The sequence below is a fragment of the Bubalus kerabau genome, chromosome 21 (assembly GCF_029407905.1).
Source record: "Bubalus kerabau isolate K-KA32 ecotype Philippines breed swamp buffalo chromosome 21, PCC_UOA_SB_1v2, whole genome shotgun sequence".
Lineage (NCBI taxonomy): Eukaryota > Metazoa > Chordata > Mammalia > Artiodactyla > Bovidae > Bubalus > Bubalus kerabau.
Genome location: NC_073644.1, coordinates 33,492,285 through 33,513,083, shown reverse-complemented (window position 1 = coordinate 33,513,083; position 20,799 = coordinate 33,492,285). Strand labels below are relative to the sequence as shown.

At 43.3% G+C, this 20,799-nt stretch overlaps 1 protein-coding gene across 3 annotated transcripts in view; it reads right to left on the bottom strand.

Annotated features, from left to right (window-relative positions):
• The window catches only part of KCTD1 (potassium channel tetramerization domain containing 1), a 104,262-nt gene that overhangs the window by 50,766 nt on the left and 32,697 nt on the right, over nt 1-20,799 (bottom strand). For all 3 annotated transcript variants that reach the window (XM_055558942.1, XM_055558943.1, XM_055558941.1), the window contains one exon: nt 650-828. In XM_055558942.1, the coding sequence (XP_055414917.1) occupies nt 650-828 (179 nt within the window). The remainder of the gene's footprint in view (nt 1-649; nt 829-20,799) is intronic.

Here is a 20,799-nt window from a genome sequence, read left to right as displayed (position 1 = left end):
TGTTTCCTTGGAACTCCTTTAGAAATGAGTGGACGGGGACTTAGGAGGGGAGCTATCCTCAGAGTGGTGTACACAGCCTGTCTGTAGAACAGCCTCCCCCCTTCACATCCTTTTTATATTTGCTTATCTGCCTTGAGCTCTTACAGTTCCACTGCCCTTCATTTTTTTTCAAGCGAGACTATCTTTCTGGACTTTTGCCAGCTGTTCTAAATATACTGCCCTACTGATAACAGTCTCAATTTTTTTCCAGTTCACAAGTTGGTGGGCCAAGTGATCCCTTATAAAATTCTAAGACTTGATAAGAAAGTGTGTTTTAGCAGAAGAGGACAGAAGAAAGGTCAGGGGGAGAAATCACCATCCTTTGTTTACCATGCTAAGAAATGTGAAGATCTCAGAGGAATGAAATATCGCAGAACTCCATCCTCGGTGACACTCTCACGCGTACTCGGCTAAGCTCTGGATCAAACCCTGACTCACAGATTTATGTTCGTGTCCCACGGCAGTGTCTGGGGCAGGGGTTGGAGCGGGGTGAGGCACGCAGGTGCGTGATGCCTTTACGTTCTACTCCTGGCCGCAGTGAGGCCACGCTGCAAAGCCCTGGTCAAAGGAAGAACAGTTAGCTCATCAAATACATGCACTTTCGGATTACCTTGACTCGGGGTATTTGGTGAGGGTGGCCAGGCTGCTGGTGTACATGTGGCCGCCCACGTCAATGTGGACGGGCGCGTTGGATTTTGTGAGCTGTGCTGGAGTAGGAATGCCTTGATTGTTCAGTGGAGATGCAGGAGATCTAGTGATCAGAGGTCTTGACATATTGGGCCGACTGTCCTACAGAGAGAGAAGCAAGTTTAGACATGTTTGCTTTATTCAGTGGAGAGAAAGGAAATGCATACCTCCTACAGAATAAGCCAGTGACTAGCGCTGATATTCGTTCACTAATAAAATCTGGAAAATCAACAAGCTCTCACTTTTACTATCACGCATATGAAAAAACTCCGAGATATATGACAAAGAAAAGGAAAACTTCCAGTGCTCAGAATCAAGGAGCTGAACTAATGTTCATTTCACATAGAACCATGCACTGTGACGGCTTATTTTACTAATGAATTCTTGCATTTAACAACTGGTTAATGGCTTGTGGAGAACTACTATTCATTACAAATGAAAAGATAATCAATACTTGAAACGGTCTCCATCCAGATAAAATACATATGCTTTATCCTTCTCTTGGAAAACTACCTTACTGCTATGGGCTGGGGATAAATACAGACCTTCAGCACTTGGGTTCTGCAGAATGGTCTCTTCAATTTCTATTTTCCAAATCAGGAAAAAGGGGGCATGACTGGTCTAACCATCAGTTCACACACTCAAAGCAAGCTTGTAAACAGGTACCAGAAATTCATCAGTCAACAGATGAAACAAACAAAAAAATAACCCCCATCTACCCACTGGGTTCCTGCTTCTCTCACTAGAAGACTATGGAACTGGGCACACTTTGAAAAGCGTGTCCCCTCCAGTGGCCAGGTATGTGCTTGGGAGCCATGAGCCAGCCGCTCTTGTGCATGCTGAGCTCGTAGAAGAGATCATTTCCAAGGTGGGGCTGAGGCACATGGCCAGGCACAATGTGCTGCCCCACAGGCAAAGATATCCTGGAAGCAAACGAAGCAGAAGGAGGACATCACACGATGGCACGAGAACGTGCTGAAGAAACTATACTCTTGAGAAAATAAAACCTGCCATCCTTTCCATGGATACAATACAAATATTTCAAACACCATCCAAACATGGTCAATCGCTTTCAAATTAGAGCCCAAACCACAGACAAGTCAAGTCAGGTCTCTGGCACTCAAAGAAGGGGGTCAAACATTTAGAATCTACAATTAGGAAAAAGGTCAAACAGCACTTTTGTCTGAATTCTGCCAGGCGATCGCCACGAGGGTGCTTGTAGATTTACAGTTTAGCCAGAGATTGTTTGCAAACAATGTGCGGCAGAGTCAGTGATAAGGCATAATAAAGGGATTTTGAGAAATGCCTTTGATGGAGATTACAAATGGGAAGTCATCTAGTTTTTGTGCATAAAACCCAGCATGATGAAATATAAATTTGCAAAACATCCTAGATTTTATGATCCAAAACAGCTTCAGGAGTTACCTGGGGCACAACTGTTGGACTAGTTAGCATTAACCACATGTCCAGGCAAGACTGGGAATGCACGTTTCTTCTGAAACTCCGCATCTACTGTGAATGAAACTACCATCTACGGTGGTGACTGAGCTTTTACTCAAAATGTTGACCATCTGTGTGGTGCTTTTCTCTGTGCTGAATTAAACAGAGCCCAGGAACAGTCATAGAAAGAGTTCATGCTTTATTTCTTCAACTGGGGGAAGTGGGTTTGTAGATGGTCACTGTGTTATTCTTTGTATGTTCCTGTATATTTTTAACAATGCAAAATAAATATTAAAAAACACAAGGGATGATTGCAACACACAGAGAAAAGTGAAAGAGGTACTGGATGGGGAAAAGAACTAAAAAAACAAGGACACACGTCAGTAGGAAATGTAAAGCAGTGAAGGCTGAAATAGTCAACAGCATTTTAAAATCTGGGTGTCAGAAAATGCGTTTTTTCCTTTAAAAGTACAATCATAAAAGTACAATAATATAATCCACTTTTAAGAGCTACGTACTACCTGACTTCCTTTTAGAAAATGATTTCTTGGCTAAAGACACACACACACACACACCCCCTCTAGTCTCTGTTACAATTCAGTCCATCACAGCACTGTAGCGTCTGTAATAGTTTTTCAATTGGACACATTCTATATCCTGCCTCAGGGTGCTGGGGTGAAAATGAACAGATTTGCAGGGTTAATACTGTAGTTAGACTGTGACCTCACTCAGCACAGCTCTAACACTGCCAGGTCTACGGAGAAGGAGGAAAAAAGAAAGCGTAACTGATCGGTTGAAGGAATCCAGATTTCTCAGAATATATACCATGTACACTGGAAATCATATATGTATGGATATTGCTAAATTTAAAATTAAACCAGTGTTTCCTTGTGGGGGGAGGATGGGAAGTGGGGGATTAACCCTTTAGGTCAAAGTTTCCTAATGGGTGGGCTCAGGCAGACTAGTAAGACTTTTTTTTTTTTTAATTGATTTGTCTCTGCCAGATCTTGTGGCACACAGGATCTTCTCTCTCTGTGGCGGCTTCAGGATCTAGTTCCCTTAGTCGCTCAGTTGTGTCTGACTCTTTGCAACCCTATGACTCTCTGACTGCAGCACGCCAGAATCCCCTGTCCTTCACCACCTCCCAGCCATGCTCAAACTCATGTCCATCCAGTGGGTGATGCCATTCAACCATCTTGTCCTCCGTCATCCCCTTCTCCTAGTTTCCTGACCGAGGATCAAACCTGTGCCCCTGCACTGGGAGCACAGACTCTTAGCCACTGGACCATCAGAGAAGTCTCCCCACCCCCGCCCCTCCCCATTTTTTTAACTGAAATATAGTAGATGTAACAATGCTGTGTTAGTTTCATGTGCACAGCAAAATCATTCAGCTATACATATCTATCTCTATATCTATACAGCTTCCCTGGTGGCTCCGACGGTAAAGAATCTCCCTGCAATGCTGGAGACCTAGGTTCTATCCCTGGGTCTGGAAGATCCCCTAGAGAAGGGAATGAATACCGACTCGTGTTCCTGCCTGAAAAATCCCCATGGACAGAGAAGCCTGGCGGGTTATAGTCCATGGGGTCACAAAAATTTGGATATGACTGAGCAACTAACACTTTCATTTCACACACACACACACACACACACACACACACACACACACACATATGTATATGTATATATATCTGGTCTTCTCAGGTGCCACAGTGATAAAGATTCTGCCTGCCAATGCACGAGCTGTAGGAGACACCAGTTTGATTCCTGGGTCTGGAATATCCCTTGGAGAAGGAAATGGCAACCCATTCCATAATTTTTGCCTGGAGAATTTCATGGACAGAGGCACCTGGCAGGCTACAGTTCATGGGGTCACAAAAAGTCGGACATGACTGAGCACACAAACGTGCACACACACACACACACATCTATCTTTTCAGATTCTTTTCCCTTATAGGCTATTATAAAATATTGAGTCTAATTTCCTGTGCTATACAGTAGGTTAACTTATATGCAGAGTACATCATGAGAAACGCTGGGCTGGAAGAAACACAAGCTGGAATCAAGATTGCCGGGAGAAATATCAATCACCTCAGATATGCACATGACACCACCCTTATGGCAGAAAGTGAAGAGGAACTAAAAAGCCTCTTAATGAAAGTGAAAGAGGAGAGTGAAAAAGTTGGCTTAAAGCTCAACATTCAGAAAACGAAGATCATGGCATCTGGTCCCATCACTTCATGGGAAATAGATGGGAAACAGTGGAAACAGTGTTAGACTTTATTTTTCTGGGCTCCAAAATCACTGCAGATGGTGACTGCAGCCTTGAAATTAAAAGACGCTTACTCCTTGGAAGGAAAGTTATGACCAACCTAGATAGCATATTCAAAAGCAGAGATATTACTTTGCCAACAAAGGTTCGTCTAGTCAAGGCTATGGTTTTTCCTGTGGTCATCTATGGATGTGAGAGTTGGACTGTGAAGAAGGCTGAGCGCTGAAGAATTGATGCTTTTGAACTGTAGTGTTGGAGAAGACTCTTGAGAGTCACTTGGACTGCGAGGAGATCCAACCAGTCCATTCTGAAGGAGATCAGCCCTGGGATTTCTTTAGAAGGAATGATGCTAAAGCTGAAACTCCAGTACTTTGGCCACCTCATGTGAAGAGTTGACTCACTGGAAAAGACTCTGATGCTGGGAGCAGATTGGGGGCAGGAGGAGAAGGGGACGACAGAGGATGAGATGGCTGGATGGCATCACTGACTTGATGGACGTGAGTCTGAGTGAACTCCAGGAGTTGGTGATGGACAGGGAGGCCTGGCGTGCTGCGATTCATGGGGTCACAAAGAGTCGGACACGACTGAGCGACTGCACTGATCTGATCTGATCTGATCTGATACAGTAGGTTCTTGTTGGTTCCAGTAAGACTTGAAGGTGAGCCCTTCTAGCTCTTCTCTGAGGCTCTGTCTTCTCATCCTGGGAGTTTTCTGTGTTCTGCATTTGTCCCCTTAGTTAGATCATTTCTAAGGTATTAACTGCTATTAGCTAATGGAATAAAGGGTTTTCACTCAGTAATTTCCACATTGGTGCAGGCTAAAAGGACTTTTTAAATCCACAGGCTGGGGATAGGGGGGTGTGTTTGGGGCTGGGTGGTCTTAGCGCTTGTAGGAGACACTCAGATCTGTTGCACTGATTCCAGGTGTTTCGGTTGACTCAGCCGTGGCTACCTCCTCCCCTCTCCAGTGACCAGAACTGGCACTCTCTCTTCTTTAACTGGACACTGAGGTCTCAGATAGGATGTCTGCACCTGCCTGCAGCAGCCACTTCCCTACCAGCCTAAGGATGAAGCCAACACCCAGGCTGGCTGAGCTGGATCCTCCCTGGCACTGTTGAGACACTGGATCCACCAACTCTGAGCCTCCAATCTCTATGTTTCCTGACACTCGGGAAGATAAATTCATCTTTAAAGCTAGACTGAGCTGGGACTTCTGTTACCTACCCTGCTTCCTACCTTTCCTGGATACAGCCACCTCCCCATGGGGTCATTTGGGTTGGTGAGACTTGGCCTGTGATGCCAGAACAGCTGCCTGCAGACAGACATGGCAAAACTTTCTATCCTATTATCACCATGCTTCAGCTCCACTTTCCCATCTTTAATCACTTTCCCAGCATCATCTCATTAGTTTGTGTGTGTCTTTCAACATCACTTCCGACGAGATGAAAACCATGAACTTTAACCAGAAGAGTGCGCAAGTGTTTTGAATGTGCCAACATCGCTGCTGGAGAAACAGCTCAGGGCATTGAGGTGTATTTGGAAAGTGGCCAGACAGAATGGTGGTGTTTCTGATCATTCCTCCTCTGGAACAGACTCCTCACCCGGGCGGTGGGCTGGTGGACGGAACCCCATCCTAATGTTAAGTTACTCGGTTATGGCCCCCTCCTCATGTAGCCCAGTGTTCCCTCCTTCCACAGTCTCAGGCAGTGTCCCTAAGGATGCACATACCCCGGGGGACAGGACAGGCTGGTCCCTGGCCTCAGCAAGCTGGTTCAGTGGGAGAGAGGAGACAGGAAACAATCAAGTACAATAGGCAGGGGGAAGCCAGGTTACTGCGGCAGTTTTAACTACGAGGACATGTAATCCAGGCTTGGGGGCTGGGAGGAGTGGTGGGGAAGACTCCCTGGAGACAGTCTAAGCTGAAATCTGATAGGTGAGAAGTCAGCTCACTGTGGGATGCAGGAAGGAGACCACACGGTACATTCTAGAAATTAAAATTCATAGCAAAATTTCAGTACACTGTGAGAATTCTCCTACTTGTTTTCTTTCCAAGTACGGAGGGAAAGTGCAGGAAATGGAAGCTTGAAGATGATGGTCTGAGGACCACAGAATTAAATGGCAATTTACAATGAAAATATAAATAAACCCACCAGAATATTATTATGATGGGAAAACGGGGAAGAGGAGGAGGAAGGAAACTCATAGCCAGTTTTCTAAGCAGCTGTCTAACAGAACTTTCTGCAAGAATGGAGACAATGTTCCATACCTGCACCATTTAGTAGGGTGGCCACGTGTGGCCATTCGAGGACCTGAAATGTGGCTAGTGCTACTGAGGAACCAAATTTGTAATTTTAATGCATTTTAACTAGTTTAATGTAAGGTAGGGAGGTCAAGTGTTGGAGGCAACACTGGAGGCAACCCACTCCAGTATTCTTGTCTGGAGAATTCCACGGACAGAGGAGCCTGGTGGGCTGCAGTCCACGGGGTCACAAAAGTTGGACACGAATGAGCAACTAACTCTAAGGTTAAGTGTGACTAGTGGCTGTCATGTTGGACAGGACAGCGCAGTAAACCTTGTTTGAATTTTTCTTGATATATGGAGGCCCAAATCATGATAAACTTGAACTTTAATCACTCAGGGAGAAGCAGGGGCATTTTAAAGTGAATACAAATGGTTTATGACCCCATCCCTTCCAACACATTCATTTCTGTCTCCCCTTCTAACTGTACTTCTGCCTTCTTTACTGATTTTATGAAAATAAGAGAGCTGAGTAACCACGCAGTAAGGATGCTGCACACACTACATCTCTAGGTCTCAGAGAAGCAGCTGAGACGTAAAAGCACATCCCAAATGACTCCGTTCCCAACAGGTTACAGGCAGCAAAAGGAATCTGCAATGACAGAGCTCAGAACACTGGCCACCTTCTTTTTGGGAGGGTGGGTGGCTGGCTAGGAGGGGATAAGAATGAATCTTAGAGCTAAAAAAGTCCTGAATCTTGATCTGGGAAGTTAAACAGTTATATACATATGTATGCGCATGTGTGTGTGTTCAGCTGTGTCCGACTCTTTGAGACCCCATGGACTGTAGCCCTCCAAGCTCCTCTGTCCATGAGGCTTCTCCAGGCAAGAATACTAGTGTGGGTTGCCATTTCCTTCTCCAGGGGATCTTCCCAACCCAGCGACTGAACCCAAATCTCTTGCATTGGCAGGTGGATTCTTTAACTGCTGGCTGAGCCACCTTGGAAGCCCATACATACGTGCACCTAAGATTTATTCACTTGACTTTTAAGTTCTACTTAAAAAGAAAATAAACCAGAAAATAATCTGGGAAGAAACTCCTCCAATCCAAACACTTTTCTGTCCAGATAGTCATTTAAATTACTGTGAAATACTTCTTTTAAAAGCCAAAAAGACACTTATTATTTCCTCGCATCCGATTCCCCAAATCTGACTCTAATACCCGGACATGAAACGGTGCCTGAAATTCTATTTCTAATTCTCCATCCCCTCATTTCTATCCTGTATAGATTTTTCAGGCATGTTGATCGGTTTATCTTTAAAATTTCCATTTCTCAGCTGCTTTCAGTCTGCGGCTTCCTTGTACCTTAATCATCCATCTCACCTACCCAACAGAGCAGCAATGATTCTGGGCGAGGAGAGTCCTTCAAGGGATTTGACTGCAGGCATCTTTCAAAAGAAGCTAATGAAAAATGTGCCTCCTAGATCTAACCTTGCTGTGTGCTGTTCAAACAGGAGCCCCAGGGGCACCGCCTGGAACAAATGAGCTGAAGTTTAAACTGAAAGTTTTAATGACTTTATTTGTTAAGAACGTATGCCCCTGCCTCATGTCACGTTCCACTATCAGGCTGGACTATATTATCTCTTTCACTGGGAAAAGAAACACGCTTCTCAGGGATACTTCCAGAAAAGCGTGTCAATAGTAAAGTATTTACCTATATTATTTGATACATGCAATAGAGCAGTGATGGAATTTAACACAAACCCTAACTTTTCCCACAAAATTCAGCCTGGGTTTAAAAATACATGTATTTATATCACCCGTACTCTCATATGTACCCAAGTAGCATCTCAATTATATGGAATGCATGGAGAGTGGGGTGTTCTGATTAATTCTGTTTTCTGATACTCAGCCAACCATTTTGGCCATGCAGCTTGTAATCAAAGTGTCTTAGACAAGGATCTTGCTTCCTAAGGTAGAAATCCGGCGTTGCCTTGGGAGGGTTAGTTTAAAACTGACACCATCTTGCTGGACTCACAGTAAAGGTTCTTATAGAGAAACATCCCCTAAGTTGTGTGCTGAGACTCTCAACCATAAAACCAGCATATTTTGTAAGGGCCCTCATTGTTTCTTCATTCAAGTAATATTGACTGGGTTCTTGAGTGGGTAGCCAGTGCCTTCTCCTGAGGATCTTCCCCGCCCAGGGGTTGAACTCTGGTCTCTTACGCTGCAGGCAGAGTCTTTACCACCTGAGCCACCAGGGAAGCCTGACTGAGCTCCTACTATGTGTCAAACTTTAATAGCAGAGTGACACTGGAAAGAGAGAGAAATAAATCGCTTCTTAAAATTTCACATAGGTTAAACAAACAAACAAACAAACAAACAAAAACAAGCCCAAGCAATATTTCAAAATTGAAGACTATTTCTGTCAATCTCTGAAGTCAGTGGAGAAGTAGGCTAAAAAGTCTTCAGAGCATCCAAATTTGATATCAGATCTTCCATTCATTTTATTCACAGGTACTCCCTTCAAACTCACAGAACCTGCTTACTCCTGACTCAGAGATTCATAACAAGTGTGGTCATTGGTTTTCTAGCCTATACAAAAATCACTCCAAATTAATTCATCCCCAGATCAAGCCCCACATTAACTTAAATTGTAAAATATATAATAAAATGAAGAAAAACTTCTGCACAAATATGATTTTAAAAAAACCTTCTTTTTAAGGTAAAACAATTTTGAAAACTTTACATAGCTGGAAAAAATAAACCAAAACAGACCATCTCAAGTGTGCAAGAGAATGAACCCTGGTTTTTGGAATCTGAAGACCTGGTTTGAGTTCAGGCTCAGTCTTTAGGTCATCTTGGAGAAGTTACCAAACCTACGGGGTTCCAGCTTTCTCATCTCTAAGACAGGATGAATCTTCCCACTCTACAGAGAGGTAAAGCCGTCAGAGGGTAAAATGTTGGTGATGGCTTGTTGCACAAGAGGATGTTGCACAGAGAAAAGACAGAGGAATTTCTGCAGAAGGAATTCTTTCCTTCTGCACATGAAAAATGAAATTTAATACATCCATACACTCCATGTACAGAGGAGATGTCTATGGATCCAGCAAGACATAGAGAGAACGTTTAAAGCAGCTGAGGAGTAAAGACTCATAGATGAGAAAGACAGCATTTTACACTGATAAACTATTACATAATGGGGTACAGATAAAGAAGAACAGAACAGTGTTCTATTCACTAATAGTGAATAACACTAATAGTGTTCTATTCACCAGTTCTAATCACTGGTGGTCCAGTGGTTAGGACTTTGCCTTCCAATGCAGGGGCTGTAGGTTCCATCCCTGGTCTGCGAGCTAAGATCCCAAAGGCCTCACAGCAGAAACACCAAAACATAAAACAGAAGCAAAATTGTAACAGAGTCTATAAAGACTTCAAAAATAATGGTCTACATCAAGAAAAAAAATTTTTAATTAAAAAAAATAGGATGGAACATTACAAGATGAGAGCTGGACAAAGCCTATGAAAAGAAGTAGAGAATGAGATCATCACAGTAGGTTCATAAAATGAAATAGCACGTGAGCTGTATTGATTTTGTTTTCAGATCAAATCTTAATTTCACAGATTAAAAAAAAGGAAATAAAAAATAGGAGGCTTCAAAGTTGTTTCAAAATGACTAGCAACTGTGTTAAATTAATCTGTAATTACTTCCTAATCTGAAATAGCAAAATGTTACTCCTCTTGCCTCGGGCCAGGAGGATGGCTTACTACTGTTTATCTACTTTAACGCACAATATTTACCAGATATGGAGTCTCCTCAATGTGCTTTCTTCCCTCAAATAGTGAAATATGTATCCAAGAAGTTCCCTTATTAGATTATCAAGCTGGGACCAAGAAAAGAAAATTATTTGCCAAGTTTTCTCTGCCCTTTTTTTTTTTCCCCTCAAAAATCAAAGTGAATTTATAAAAAGAACATTTTGATAGAATTTTGCTGTGTTTATTACAGCTGGATTAATTTTTGAATTAGATTTCTTGGACAGTTTCAAATATACTTAAAAAGTCACAGACTAGTATTTTTAAATAGACATTATAGCTCAACTATGGATATTACTATCTTTTTAAAATTAAAACATAGCATTAAAGTGAAAGCAGTCTCTGTTAACAGTTCTATAGGGAAAAGTAATTTTTTTTTTGCAAAAATAGGTGTAGGTACAATGAAAATATCTGAAATTAAATGCACCCACATATCAGTAGGGTGTAGGACTGGGTAATGATGTTACAGGCAAATTTTGGTTTTGTTTTTTCTCTTATACTTTATGATGCTGAACACTGAAATTTAAAAAAAATTCTATTAGGAAAAAAACACCCAGCACTATATTGCCCAATTGAATCAATTAGTACAGTCTTGGCATGCTGTTATATTTTACTTTCATCATCAGAATTTTGTGGACATTTTAAAATGAAGAACAGAATGAAGAAATACAGAAATGGAACAGAATTTAGGAGTGAAGTTTCCTTTCCTTTTATTTTCTCGCCAGAAAGGAAATGTGTGGAACAAAAAATTAAATGAGCCTCAGGTCATGGTAAGCTCATATTTAGCTGAGATGGAAGTCTATTTAGTTTGATCCTGAAAGAAAGGGGCAGAAGCCTACGGTTTCTACACTCTTGGGAACTATCTGGTCATCTGTCCCTGCCCTGGGATCCCCTCGATTTCCAGATCTAAAACCCAGCAAGAGCAAGCTGATAAAAGCCACACATGAATACTGCCTGCTTTTCCAGAAGTCAGTTTGACACCTGCTTTCTTGCAAGAAGATGCAGGTGGCAGCAAAAAGGTTGGCAGTGAAACACTCTCTCACGCTCAGAGAGGGCCTTCGAGTCTGAAACCAGAATCCCCTGCACAATGTTAAGTATTATCACCGTTTCACAGAGAAGGAAGTTGACTCTGAGGTCAAGTGGCTTAGTCTATAATTATCTAGTAATGAATTTACTGTGATATTTTACACGCTCGCCATTGTGTACCAGTGTAAGGTTACCACTCCCCACTACTAGGTGATCCGCACCTTGGCTTTCACAAGACAGATTTGCCTTGCTCCATCTACCTTCTTCCTTTCAGTCTGTTTTGGCATAAAGACAATGGGTTTGAGAGTTTGAAGGATGGATGGTCAGTGGTCATGCAGAAGACAAGAGACAGCTAGTCCAGGAAGCAGACACCTCTCCCCAGCCCCCATCTCTGTTTTCCAAAATGAAACAAATGAACTGGCGTTTCATTTACTCCTCTGTTAGTCCTTGATGCTAACTACAGGGCACATCTGTCTCTAAATAAACAATAAACTTGACTCACTGTTTTCTTGGATGTGGTCATAAAAATTGGTCATAAAAATTCATTGTCCAACAGTGTCAAAAGCTAAATAGGTTCCTTTCAAGGACTTAACTGAGTCCCTTGGAAGCTCCTCTTAAGATTCTTAGATGCCTTTCTGCACTTACCTTTATGCACTTTAAAAAGTAAAAAATTAACATACACAAGTTTTTAAGTATACTGACTTACTCTCATTTACATAATAGGGGTGTTCAAAAGTTCATTTGATCACTTGTTCATTCAGTGAGAAACGATGGCTCACTATTTGGTGCGGGGCTTGGGCACTGAGGGCTTTCCTGATAGCTCAGTTGGTAAAGAATCCACCTGCAATGCCGGAGCTGCTGCTGCCGCTGCAAGTCGCTTCAGTCGTGTCCGACTCTGTGCGACCCCACAGACGGCGGCCCACCAGGCTACCCCGTCCCTGGGATTCTCCAGGCAAGAACAGTGGAGTGGGTTGCCATTTCCTTCTCCAATGCATGAAAGTGAAAAGTGAAAGTGAAGTCACTCAGTCGTGTCTGACTCTTAGCAACCCCATGGACTGCAGCCTACCAGGCTCCTCCATCCATGGGATTTTCCAGGCAAGAGTACTGGAGTGGGGTGCCATTGCCTTCTCTCGACCCCGGTTCAATTCCTGGATTGGGAAGATCCCCTGGAGAAGAGATAGGCTACCCACTCCAGTATTCTGGCCTGAAGAAGTCCATGGACTGTATAGTTCATGGGGTCACAAAGAGTCAGACTGAGCAACTTTCCCTTTCACTTTTACTTGGAGCACTATGGATGTGAACAATTCAAGGAGTGAGAGTCTGCCTTGGGAAGAAGCCACATACATGCACAGGGAATTCCTGATGACAAGAGAGCCCCATGGGAATAAAGAAAATGAATTAAATTGTGCTTTAAATGTCCTGAGAACTAGTTATGGACAATCTTAAGCAAACAATAATTTGGTACAGTCAGAAAATAATCACTCTTGGTTTTAAGACTCTAGAGTACATTATTTTTAAATACGACACATCTGTATTTAGTAATTTCACATTACCAGGAGCATACTCCTAATTTTTCCATTTACCTTTGCAGATAATACCAGCAGCAGTGTTTCTAACAGTGTCGACATCGATTTAAGTTTCTAAATTCAGTCTTTTTCCTGAGGATGTGACAGAGTGGAGGCCCAAGTTTTAGTCAGAGGCATGTCACTGATGAGTTATGTGGCCTTGGCAAAGTATGTCATTTCTCACTTCATTTTTCCCATTTATAACAGATGCAGCTGACCCAGCTGATGTATAATGCTTTTCTCAGTCCTCATTTTTAAAAATAATTATGTGATTGTAAAAAACATAAACTGTAAGAGATTAAAATGCTTTAAGAAAGTTAGCATTTTAGGAGGTCAGAATTCAAAATTATTTCGAAAGAAAGAAGAACTGGTCATGAAATGAAAGGCATTTCAAAACTATGAGCGCAAAAGCAGAAAAAAAGAACCCAACACAGAGAGATTTCTTAATAATCACAGAATTTTCTCTAGCTGATTAGGGAAGATTAAATTTTAATCACTACTGCTTTTTATTTGCCTTCACTGACAGGATGAAACAGCCAACAAAATATGGTGCTTTAATGACTAGAATGCCTACTTTAGAGAGATTTTTTTTCCATAGTGCTATTTCACTTGCCACTATTCTACGATACTGGAGTGGTCTGAAAGCAGCTTACTTGAGATTCCTTTACAGAATAGAAAACATTTATTCTGGTGATAGGAAACAAATGCTTTTTAATAAAGTAAGAATCTCTTGTAAGCCACATCAGTGTCATCTCTTCAGAAAGAAATATTGAGTAATATAGAAGAAAAAAATTAGGGCAAGTGAGAGTTACCATCTCGATGTTTCCGCACCAGAACCAATGGGTGTTGTGTCGTATTGACAGGCATGCCAGAGGGCGAATGGCTTGCCAAAAATGCTTCTCCTAGGGGACATCTCAGGCTTCCCTGATAGCTCAGTTGCTAAAGAATCTGCCTGCAATGCAGGAGACCCTGATTTGGTTCCTGGGTTGGGAAGATCCACTGGAGAAGGATAGGCTACCCACTCCGGTATTCTTGGGCTTCCCTTGTGGCTCAGCTGGTAAAGAATCTGCCTGCAGTGTGAGAGACCTGGGTTGGGAAGATCCCCTGGAGAAGGGAAAAGCTACCCACTCCAGTATTCTGGCCTGGAGAATTCCATGGACTGTATAGTCCATGGGGTCGCAAAGAGTCGGACATGACTGAGCAACTTTCACTCACTCACTCAGGGGACATCTCCTGCCAGGTAGAATCTGTTCTCAGAAGATGGAGGCTGATTCTGGCTGTTTGGGTCATCCTGGGTTTTAGTTATTACATGGGTCCCATCTGAGCCGCTGGTGGTATGAAGCAAGAGTGGAGGTGAGTCTATGCTCTGGGTCGGCTTCCGATGATGTGGTGGAACTCAGATCTGGCAGCAGCCAGCTGTGGCCAGTGACCACTGGACAGGTGACAGTGCTTGTAGCTGAACTATTGTCCTGGTATGAGACATGTCTCTTCGGAAATTTTAGAGGGGACGTTGACTGATGAAACCTGCTTAGGAGCAGATGGATGAAGAGATAACACTGAAAGCACAGCTTAAAAAGAAAGTGAATGAGCAGTAAAGACAGCATCGAGGCCGTCTCCCTCCTCCGATTTTATTGCAACAAGCCGTTCCTTACAGTTTTCATGCTGTAAAGGAGGAGACATCTGTGTTCTTGGAGAAGTATCTTAAAATAAATACCAACAAGAGTTTAAAAAAAAAAACTAACTTTTTAAAGATCAACCTGGCTGGCCAGAAAACTATGGTACAAAAAAGGGAAACAAATTAGAAAAAAAAAAATCATACCTGGAATTTATATAGTGCCTTATGTATATGAAGCAGTTAATCTATGAAATCCCAGACCTTGTGAGTAATAACAACCCATAAGCCTTCTAAAAGGTCCAGAGAAGGAGGAGGGTAAGGCCAATACTGTCTTTTGCAAAGAAGGGAAATTGAAGCAGGAATATTCAAACTGTCCAATGGTAGCCCAAAGTCATCGCAAGTTAGCTGATTAAAAAAGTCAGAAGCAAAATATCCTGGAATCTAAGCCTGCATTTCTCCTCCTGAAATGTGCCGCTTTGGCCTGGGGCAATCTAGTAGCATGTAACCCACCAGGACTTAAGACTCTGAAAGCAGTCATTTGGTTCGCCTACAACAGCAGACAGAACTTCACCAGAGCATTTCCACTTAAGGCAGTGAAATGTGCAGGAAAATGTCTTTGGTAGTCTTAAAAGTCCCGGTTTAATCTTATTAGATGGTTATTTAACCACAAGACACAGCATATATGTCTGTCTCACCTAGAGCCAGACATCCTGGAATGTGAAGTCAAGTGGGCCTTAGAAAGCACCACTACAAACAAAGTTAGTGGAGGCAATGGAATTCCAGTTGAGCTATTTCAAATCCTGAAAGATGATGCTGTGAAAGTGCTGCACTCAATATGCCAGCAAATTTGGAAAACTCAGCAGCGGCCACACGACTGGAAAAGGTCAGTTTTCATTCCAATCCCAAAGAAAGGCAATGCCAAAGAATGCTCAAACTACCACACAATTGCACTCATCTCACATGCTAGTAAAGTAATGCTCAAAATTCTCCAAGCCAGACTTCAGCAATACGTGAACTGTGAACTTCCACATGTTCAAGCTGGTTTTAGAAAAGGCAGAAGAACCAGAGATCAAATTGTCAACATCTGCTGGATCATGGAAAAAGCAAGAGAGTTCCAGAAAAACATCTATTTCTGCTTTATTGACTATGTCAAAGCCTTTGACTGTGTGGATCACAATAAACTGTGGAAAATTCTGAAAGAGATGGGAATACCAGACCCCCTGATCTGCCTCTTGAGAAACCTGTATGCAGGTCAGGAAGCAACAGTTAGAACTGTACATGGAACAACAGACTGGTTCCAAATAGGAAAAGGAGTATGTCAAGGCTGTATATTGTCACCCTGCTTATTTAACTTATACGCAGAGTGACATCATGAGAAACGCTGGGCTGGAAGAAGCACAAGCTGGAATGAAGATTGCCGGGGCAAATATCAATCACCTCAGATATGCAGATGACACTACCCTTCTGGCAGAAAGTGAAGAGGAACTAAAAAGCCTCTTGATGAAAGTGAAAGAGAGGAGTGAAAAAGTTGGCTTAAAGCTCAGCATTCAGAAAACTAAGATCATGGCATCTGGTCCCATCACTTCATGGGAAACAGATGGGGAAAGAGTGGAAACAGTGTCAGACTTTATTTTTGGGGGCTCCAAGATCACTGCAGATGGTGACGGCAGCCATGAAATTAAAAGACGCTTACTCCTTGGAAGAAAGGTTATGACCAATCTAGACAGCATATTGAAAAGCAGAGACATTGCTTTGCCAACAAGGGTCCATCTAGTCAAGGCTATGGTTTTTCCAGTGGTCATGTATGGATGTGAGAGTTGGACTGTGAAGAAGGCTGAGCGCCAAAGAATTGATGCTTTTGAACTGTGGTGTTGGAGAAGGCTCTTGAGAGTCCCTGGGACTGCAAGGAGATCCAACCAGTCCATTCTGAAGGAGATCAGCCCTGGGATTTCTTTGGAAGGAATGATGTTAAGGCTGAAACTCCAGTACTTTGGCCACCTCATGCGAAGAGTTGACTCATTGGAAAAGACTCTGATGCTGGGAGGGATTGGGGGCAGGAGGAGAAGGGGACGACAGAGGATGAGATGGCTGGATGGTATCACTGACTCGATGGACATGAGTCTGAGTGAACTCCGGGAGTTGGTGATGGACAGGGAGGCCTGGCGTGCTGTGATTCATGGGGTCGCAAAGAGTCAGACACGACTGAGCAACTGAACTGAACTGCACTACAGCATATAACGCCACAACAACGGCAGTGGTGGTATAGCGAGTGAGGAGGCAGATAGCAAAATTCCATCTAAGACGAAAAACAAGTGCTGTTAGAACAGCAGCAGCAGAAGAGAAAACAGCCCAAGAGCTGAGACCAAGAAGAAATGAGACAAGATGGGATGCAAGAGAGGTTTAGGAAGGGAGAAAAGGCCCGTGATGTGGGAGGGGGACGGGAAGAGAAACTGATGGAGAGGGAAGCGCAGGAGAGACAGGAAGAAACGCAGATGTGTTGGGAAAGTGGGGAGGATCAGACTAGTTTCACCTTGTTTCCCAACCAACCTGTCGGCTCTTCTATTCAGGAGGTCAGTTTCTAATGCCTGGCTGCTGGCACCCAGGTCCTCCTTTTATTCCAGGGTAGATCGCATTTGACCCCTCTGAGTCAGGGATCCCCAACCCCCGGTCTGTGGACTGTTAGGAACGGGGCCACACAGCAGGAGGTGTGCACGGTAGAAGCGTCACCTGTATTTACCGCTGATCCCTGTCACTGTCATTACCACCTGAGCCCCACCTCCTGTCACATCACCAGCAGCATAATAAACGGAATGCGCTTGAGTCACCCCAAAACCATCCCTCTCCCCCACCCAATCCGTGGAAAAATCATCTACCACGAAACTGGTCCCTGGTGCCAAAAAGGTTGGGGACCACTACTCTAAGTGGACAGTCAAGACAGAGGTTTGTGGGGAAGGTCTGAAGGGTTCTCTAGGTCCAACAATTTGCAAGGGTCTCCTTTATAACGAATCTGAAAGATCCCTCTAGGTACTGCTTCCTTCTGAAGATTATCAGGAGGAACAAGCCTAACTTTCAGAGAACCAGGTAGATAGATCCGTGACCCTCATGCAAAGCTGGCCCCATAAATGAGCTCACAGATCAGTGACACCAGCCAGCAGGATGGAAGATCACAGGCATCCAGCGAAAGCTTACAGCCTTCATCAGAGTGAAACCAGGGTGTGGCGAGCACTGCTGGGTTATTTTTCCTACCAGTTCCCCACAGTACTTAATGAAATACATTTTTATTTTTGCACACAGTGGAAAATGAATACACAGTACTGATGATGATAAAGCAAGTCTATAAGGCTCCATAATTGAGGGCTCTGATCGCCTTCCAGTAACCGACTTCAGCGATTTCTTCCTTCGGGCAATGGCCCTCAAACGCTTTTTGATTGTTATCTACCCATTCCATCTGTCAAGTGAAAAAGACAAGACAAAACCCACCAACTCGGGGTGTTAATAGGCACGAATGTCAATTAAGGAAAAATCAAACACTAACGAGGCGAAAGGGATTTTGTGAAAATAAAATAAACGCGTACTTCCCATGACAGAAGTCTAATGCTGTCAGACTGCACAACAAAAAGACCAGCACCCGGGGGTTAGCAGTCCACACTCCAAGAAGCAGGGTGCAAGGCGTATTGGCATTGCTGAGGTTTACAGAAAATGATAAGGGCCCATCTCGGTGGGGCTGACTCTGGGTCCCTGTAGATCTGAGGTACAGACTCAGGGTGGGTGGGGTAAGGCTGGACAGGAAAAGAGAGTCGAACGCCACTTCATCCCAATCCAGGGTGAAGCATTTCATAAATGAGAGGTACTCAGAGTCACCCAGTATTCTTGCCTGGAGAATCCCCATGGACAAAGGAGCCTGGCAAGCATACAGTCAATGGCGTCGCAACTATAGTCTAAGGGTCGGACACGACTGAGAGGCTAAGTACACACACAGAGTCACTCGTGGACATCAACTAGACTGCACCCCCGCAGGGACCGCAGCAATGCTTTGTTCAGTCTCCAGCACAGAGCCTGGCACTTACCAGGCACTAATAACCAATTGAAAGTGAAAGTGTTAGTCATCCAGTTGTGTCCGACTCTTTGCCATCCCATGGACTGTACACTTCCAGGCTCCTCTGTCCATGGAATTCTCCAGCCAAGAATACTGGAATGGGTTGCCATTCTCTTCTCCAGGGGATCTTCCCCACCCAGGGATTGACGGTAAAGCGTCTGCCTACAACGCGGGAGACCCAGGTTCGATCCCTGGGTGGGGAAGATCCACCCCTGGAGAAGGAAATGGTGACCCACTCCAGTACTCTTGCCTGGAAAATCCCATAGACGGAGGAGCCTGGTAGGCTACAGTCCATGGGGTCGCAGAGTCGGACACGACTGAGCGACTTCACTTTCTTTCACTCCTGCATTGCAGGTGGATTCTTTACAACTGAGCCACCAGGGAAGCCTAATAACCAACTGATTGAATAACTTGATACTGAATTCCAGGAGGGGCTGTGAAAGGTGGGTGTACCACTAGCTGCTTTCTCATCTCTGCACTAACCACAGAAGGCGCTCAAAACCGCTTCAGTAGAGAGAAGAGGAACAGAAGGGGAAACAAAAAACGAACCTGAGGCTGGAACAAGCAGAATGCTTCCAGCAACATAACAGAGCAACAGAGAGCAGCACGCGATTTAAACAGACACTATGAGAAATGTTATGAATAACTTAGGTGGACATTTATTCGGTAATAAAAGTAATAACATTTTCAAATGAAGTAAAATATTTTATGGTATAATCTGATGAATTGACAGCTATTCTTTCTAAATTCTATTTGGAAAAATATTACTAACACATCAGCAGCGGTGCACAGAGGCAGAGTCGAACTGAGGGCTCCAGGGCCAGATGAAACTCTATACACTAGTTTCATCACGAGCTTGCTGGGCTTGATTTAACAGCTCTCTGCCTCAGTTTCCCCATCTTTTCGTGCTGCTGTGTGCTAAGTCTCTTCAGTCGTGTCCAACTCTTTGCGACCCCATGGACTACAGCCACCAGGCTCCTCTGTCCGTGGGATTCTCCAGACAAGAATACCAGAGTGGGTTGCCATGCCCTCCTCCAGGGGGTCTTTCCAGCCCAGGGATCAAACCCTGGTCTCCTGCATTGCAGGCATATTCTTTACCATTTGAGCCACAAAGGAAGCCTATTCTTTAAACAAGGTCAAAATAATGCTTTTTTGTGATTATGGAGAAAAATCAGTAATTCATGTTATGGAGTAGACAGTTAACGAAAAGCACTTACCTAGTACCTGGAATATAATCTTTAACAATAAGCTATTTTTTTCCTTCTTTCTTTGGGTAGCACCTTGCAGCATATGGGATCTTAGTTCCCAGACCAGGGATTGAACCTGTGCCCCCTGCTGTGGAAGCTCGGAGCTGAACCACCAGGGACGTCCCCAAGTAAAGCTATTATTTTTAATGATGGTCTTAATTTTATAAATTATTATTTTATTTCTAAGGGACTTAATGATTATTTTAAGAGATACTTACAAAATACCTGTCTACATGTATATCACTCACACAACCTTTCTCATTCCCTCTGTTTTCCAGTGGTTCTGAACTTGTGAAGTCCCAGCTTACATTATACTATGAGGTATGCAGTACTGTACAAACAACCAGAAACTTAAAACTTTACAAGTATTATTATTATTCTTTTTTTGCTGAGAAAAGAGAATATATACTATCTGATACATATAGTATATATTGATGAACTTCTGATATTATACTGCCAAGAATAATAAGCAGTACATTCATTTTTTTCATGTTTTGAGTTTATTTTTATTACTTTGTTCTCCAGTCTGTTTAAGGACAACTTCTAGCTCAGTGAAGACATTTGGTGAATGAAAACTTGCCTGACTTTCACAATTATGTTAAGTCCTACAAGTATCATTTTTCACGTGTCTTCAGAAACTGCTACTTCTGATGAGGGCCTCGGCCACTGCCTAGAGAATTCCCCTGAGACTAGAAGTGTCCCCCAGAACTAGAAAACATGCCTCCTTCTGTAACTCTTATGCAAGTGTGGTATAATATTAA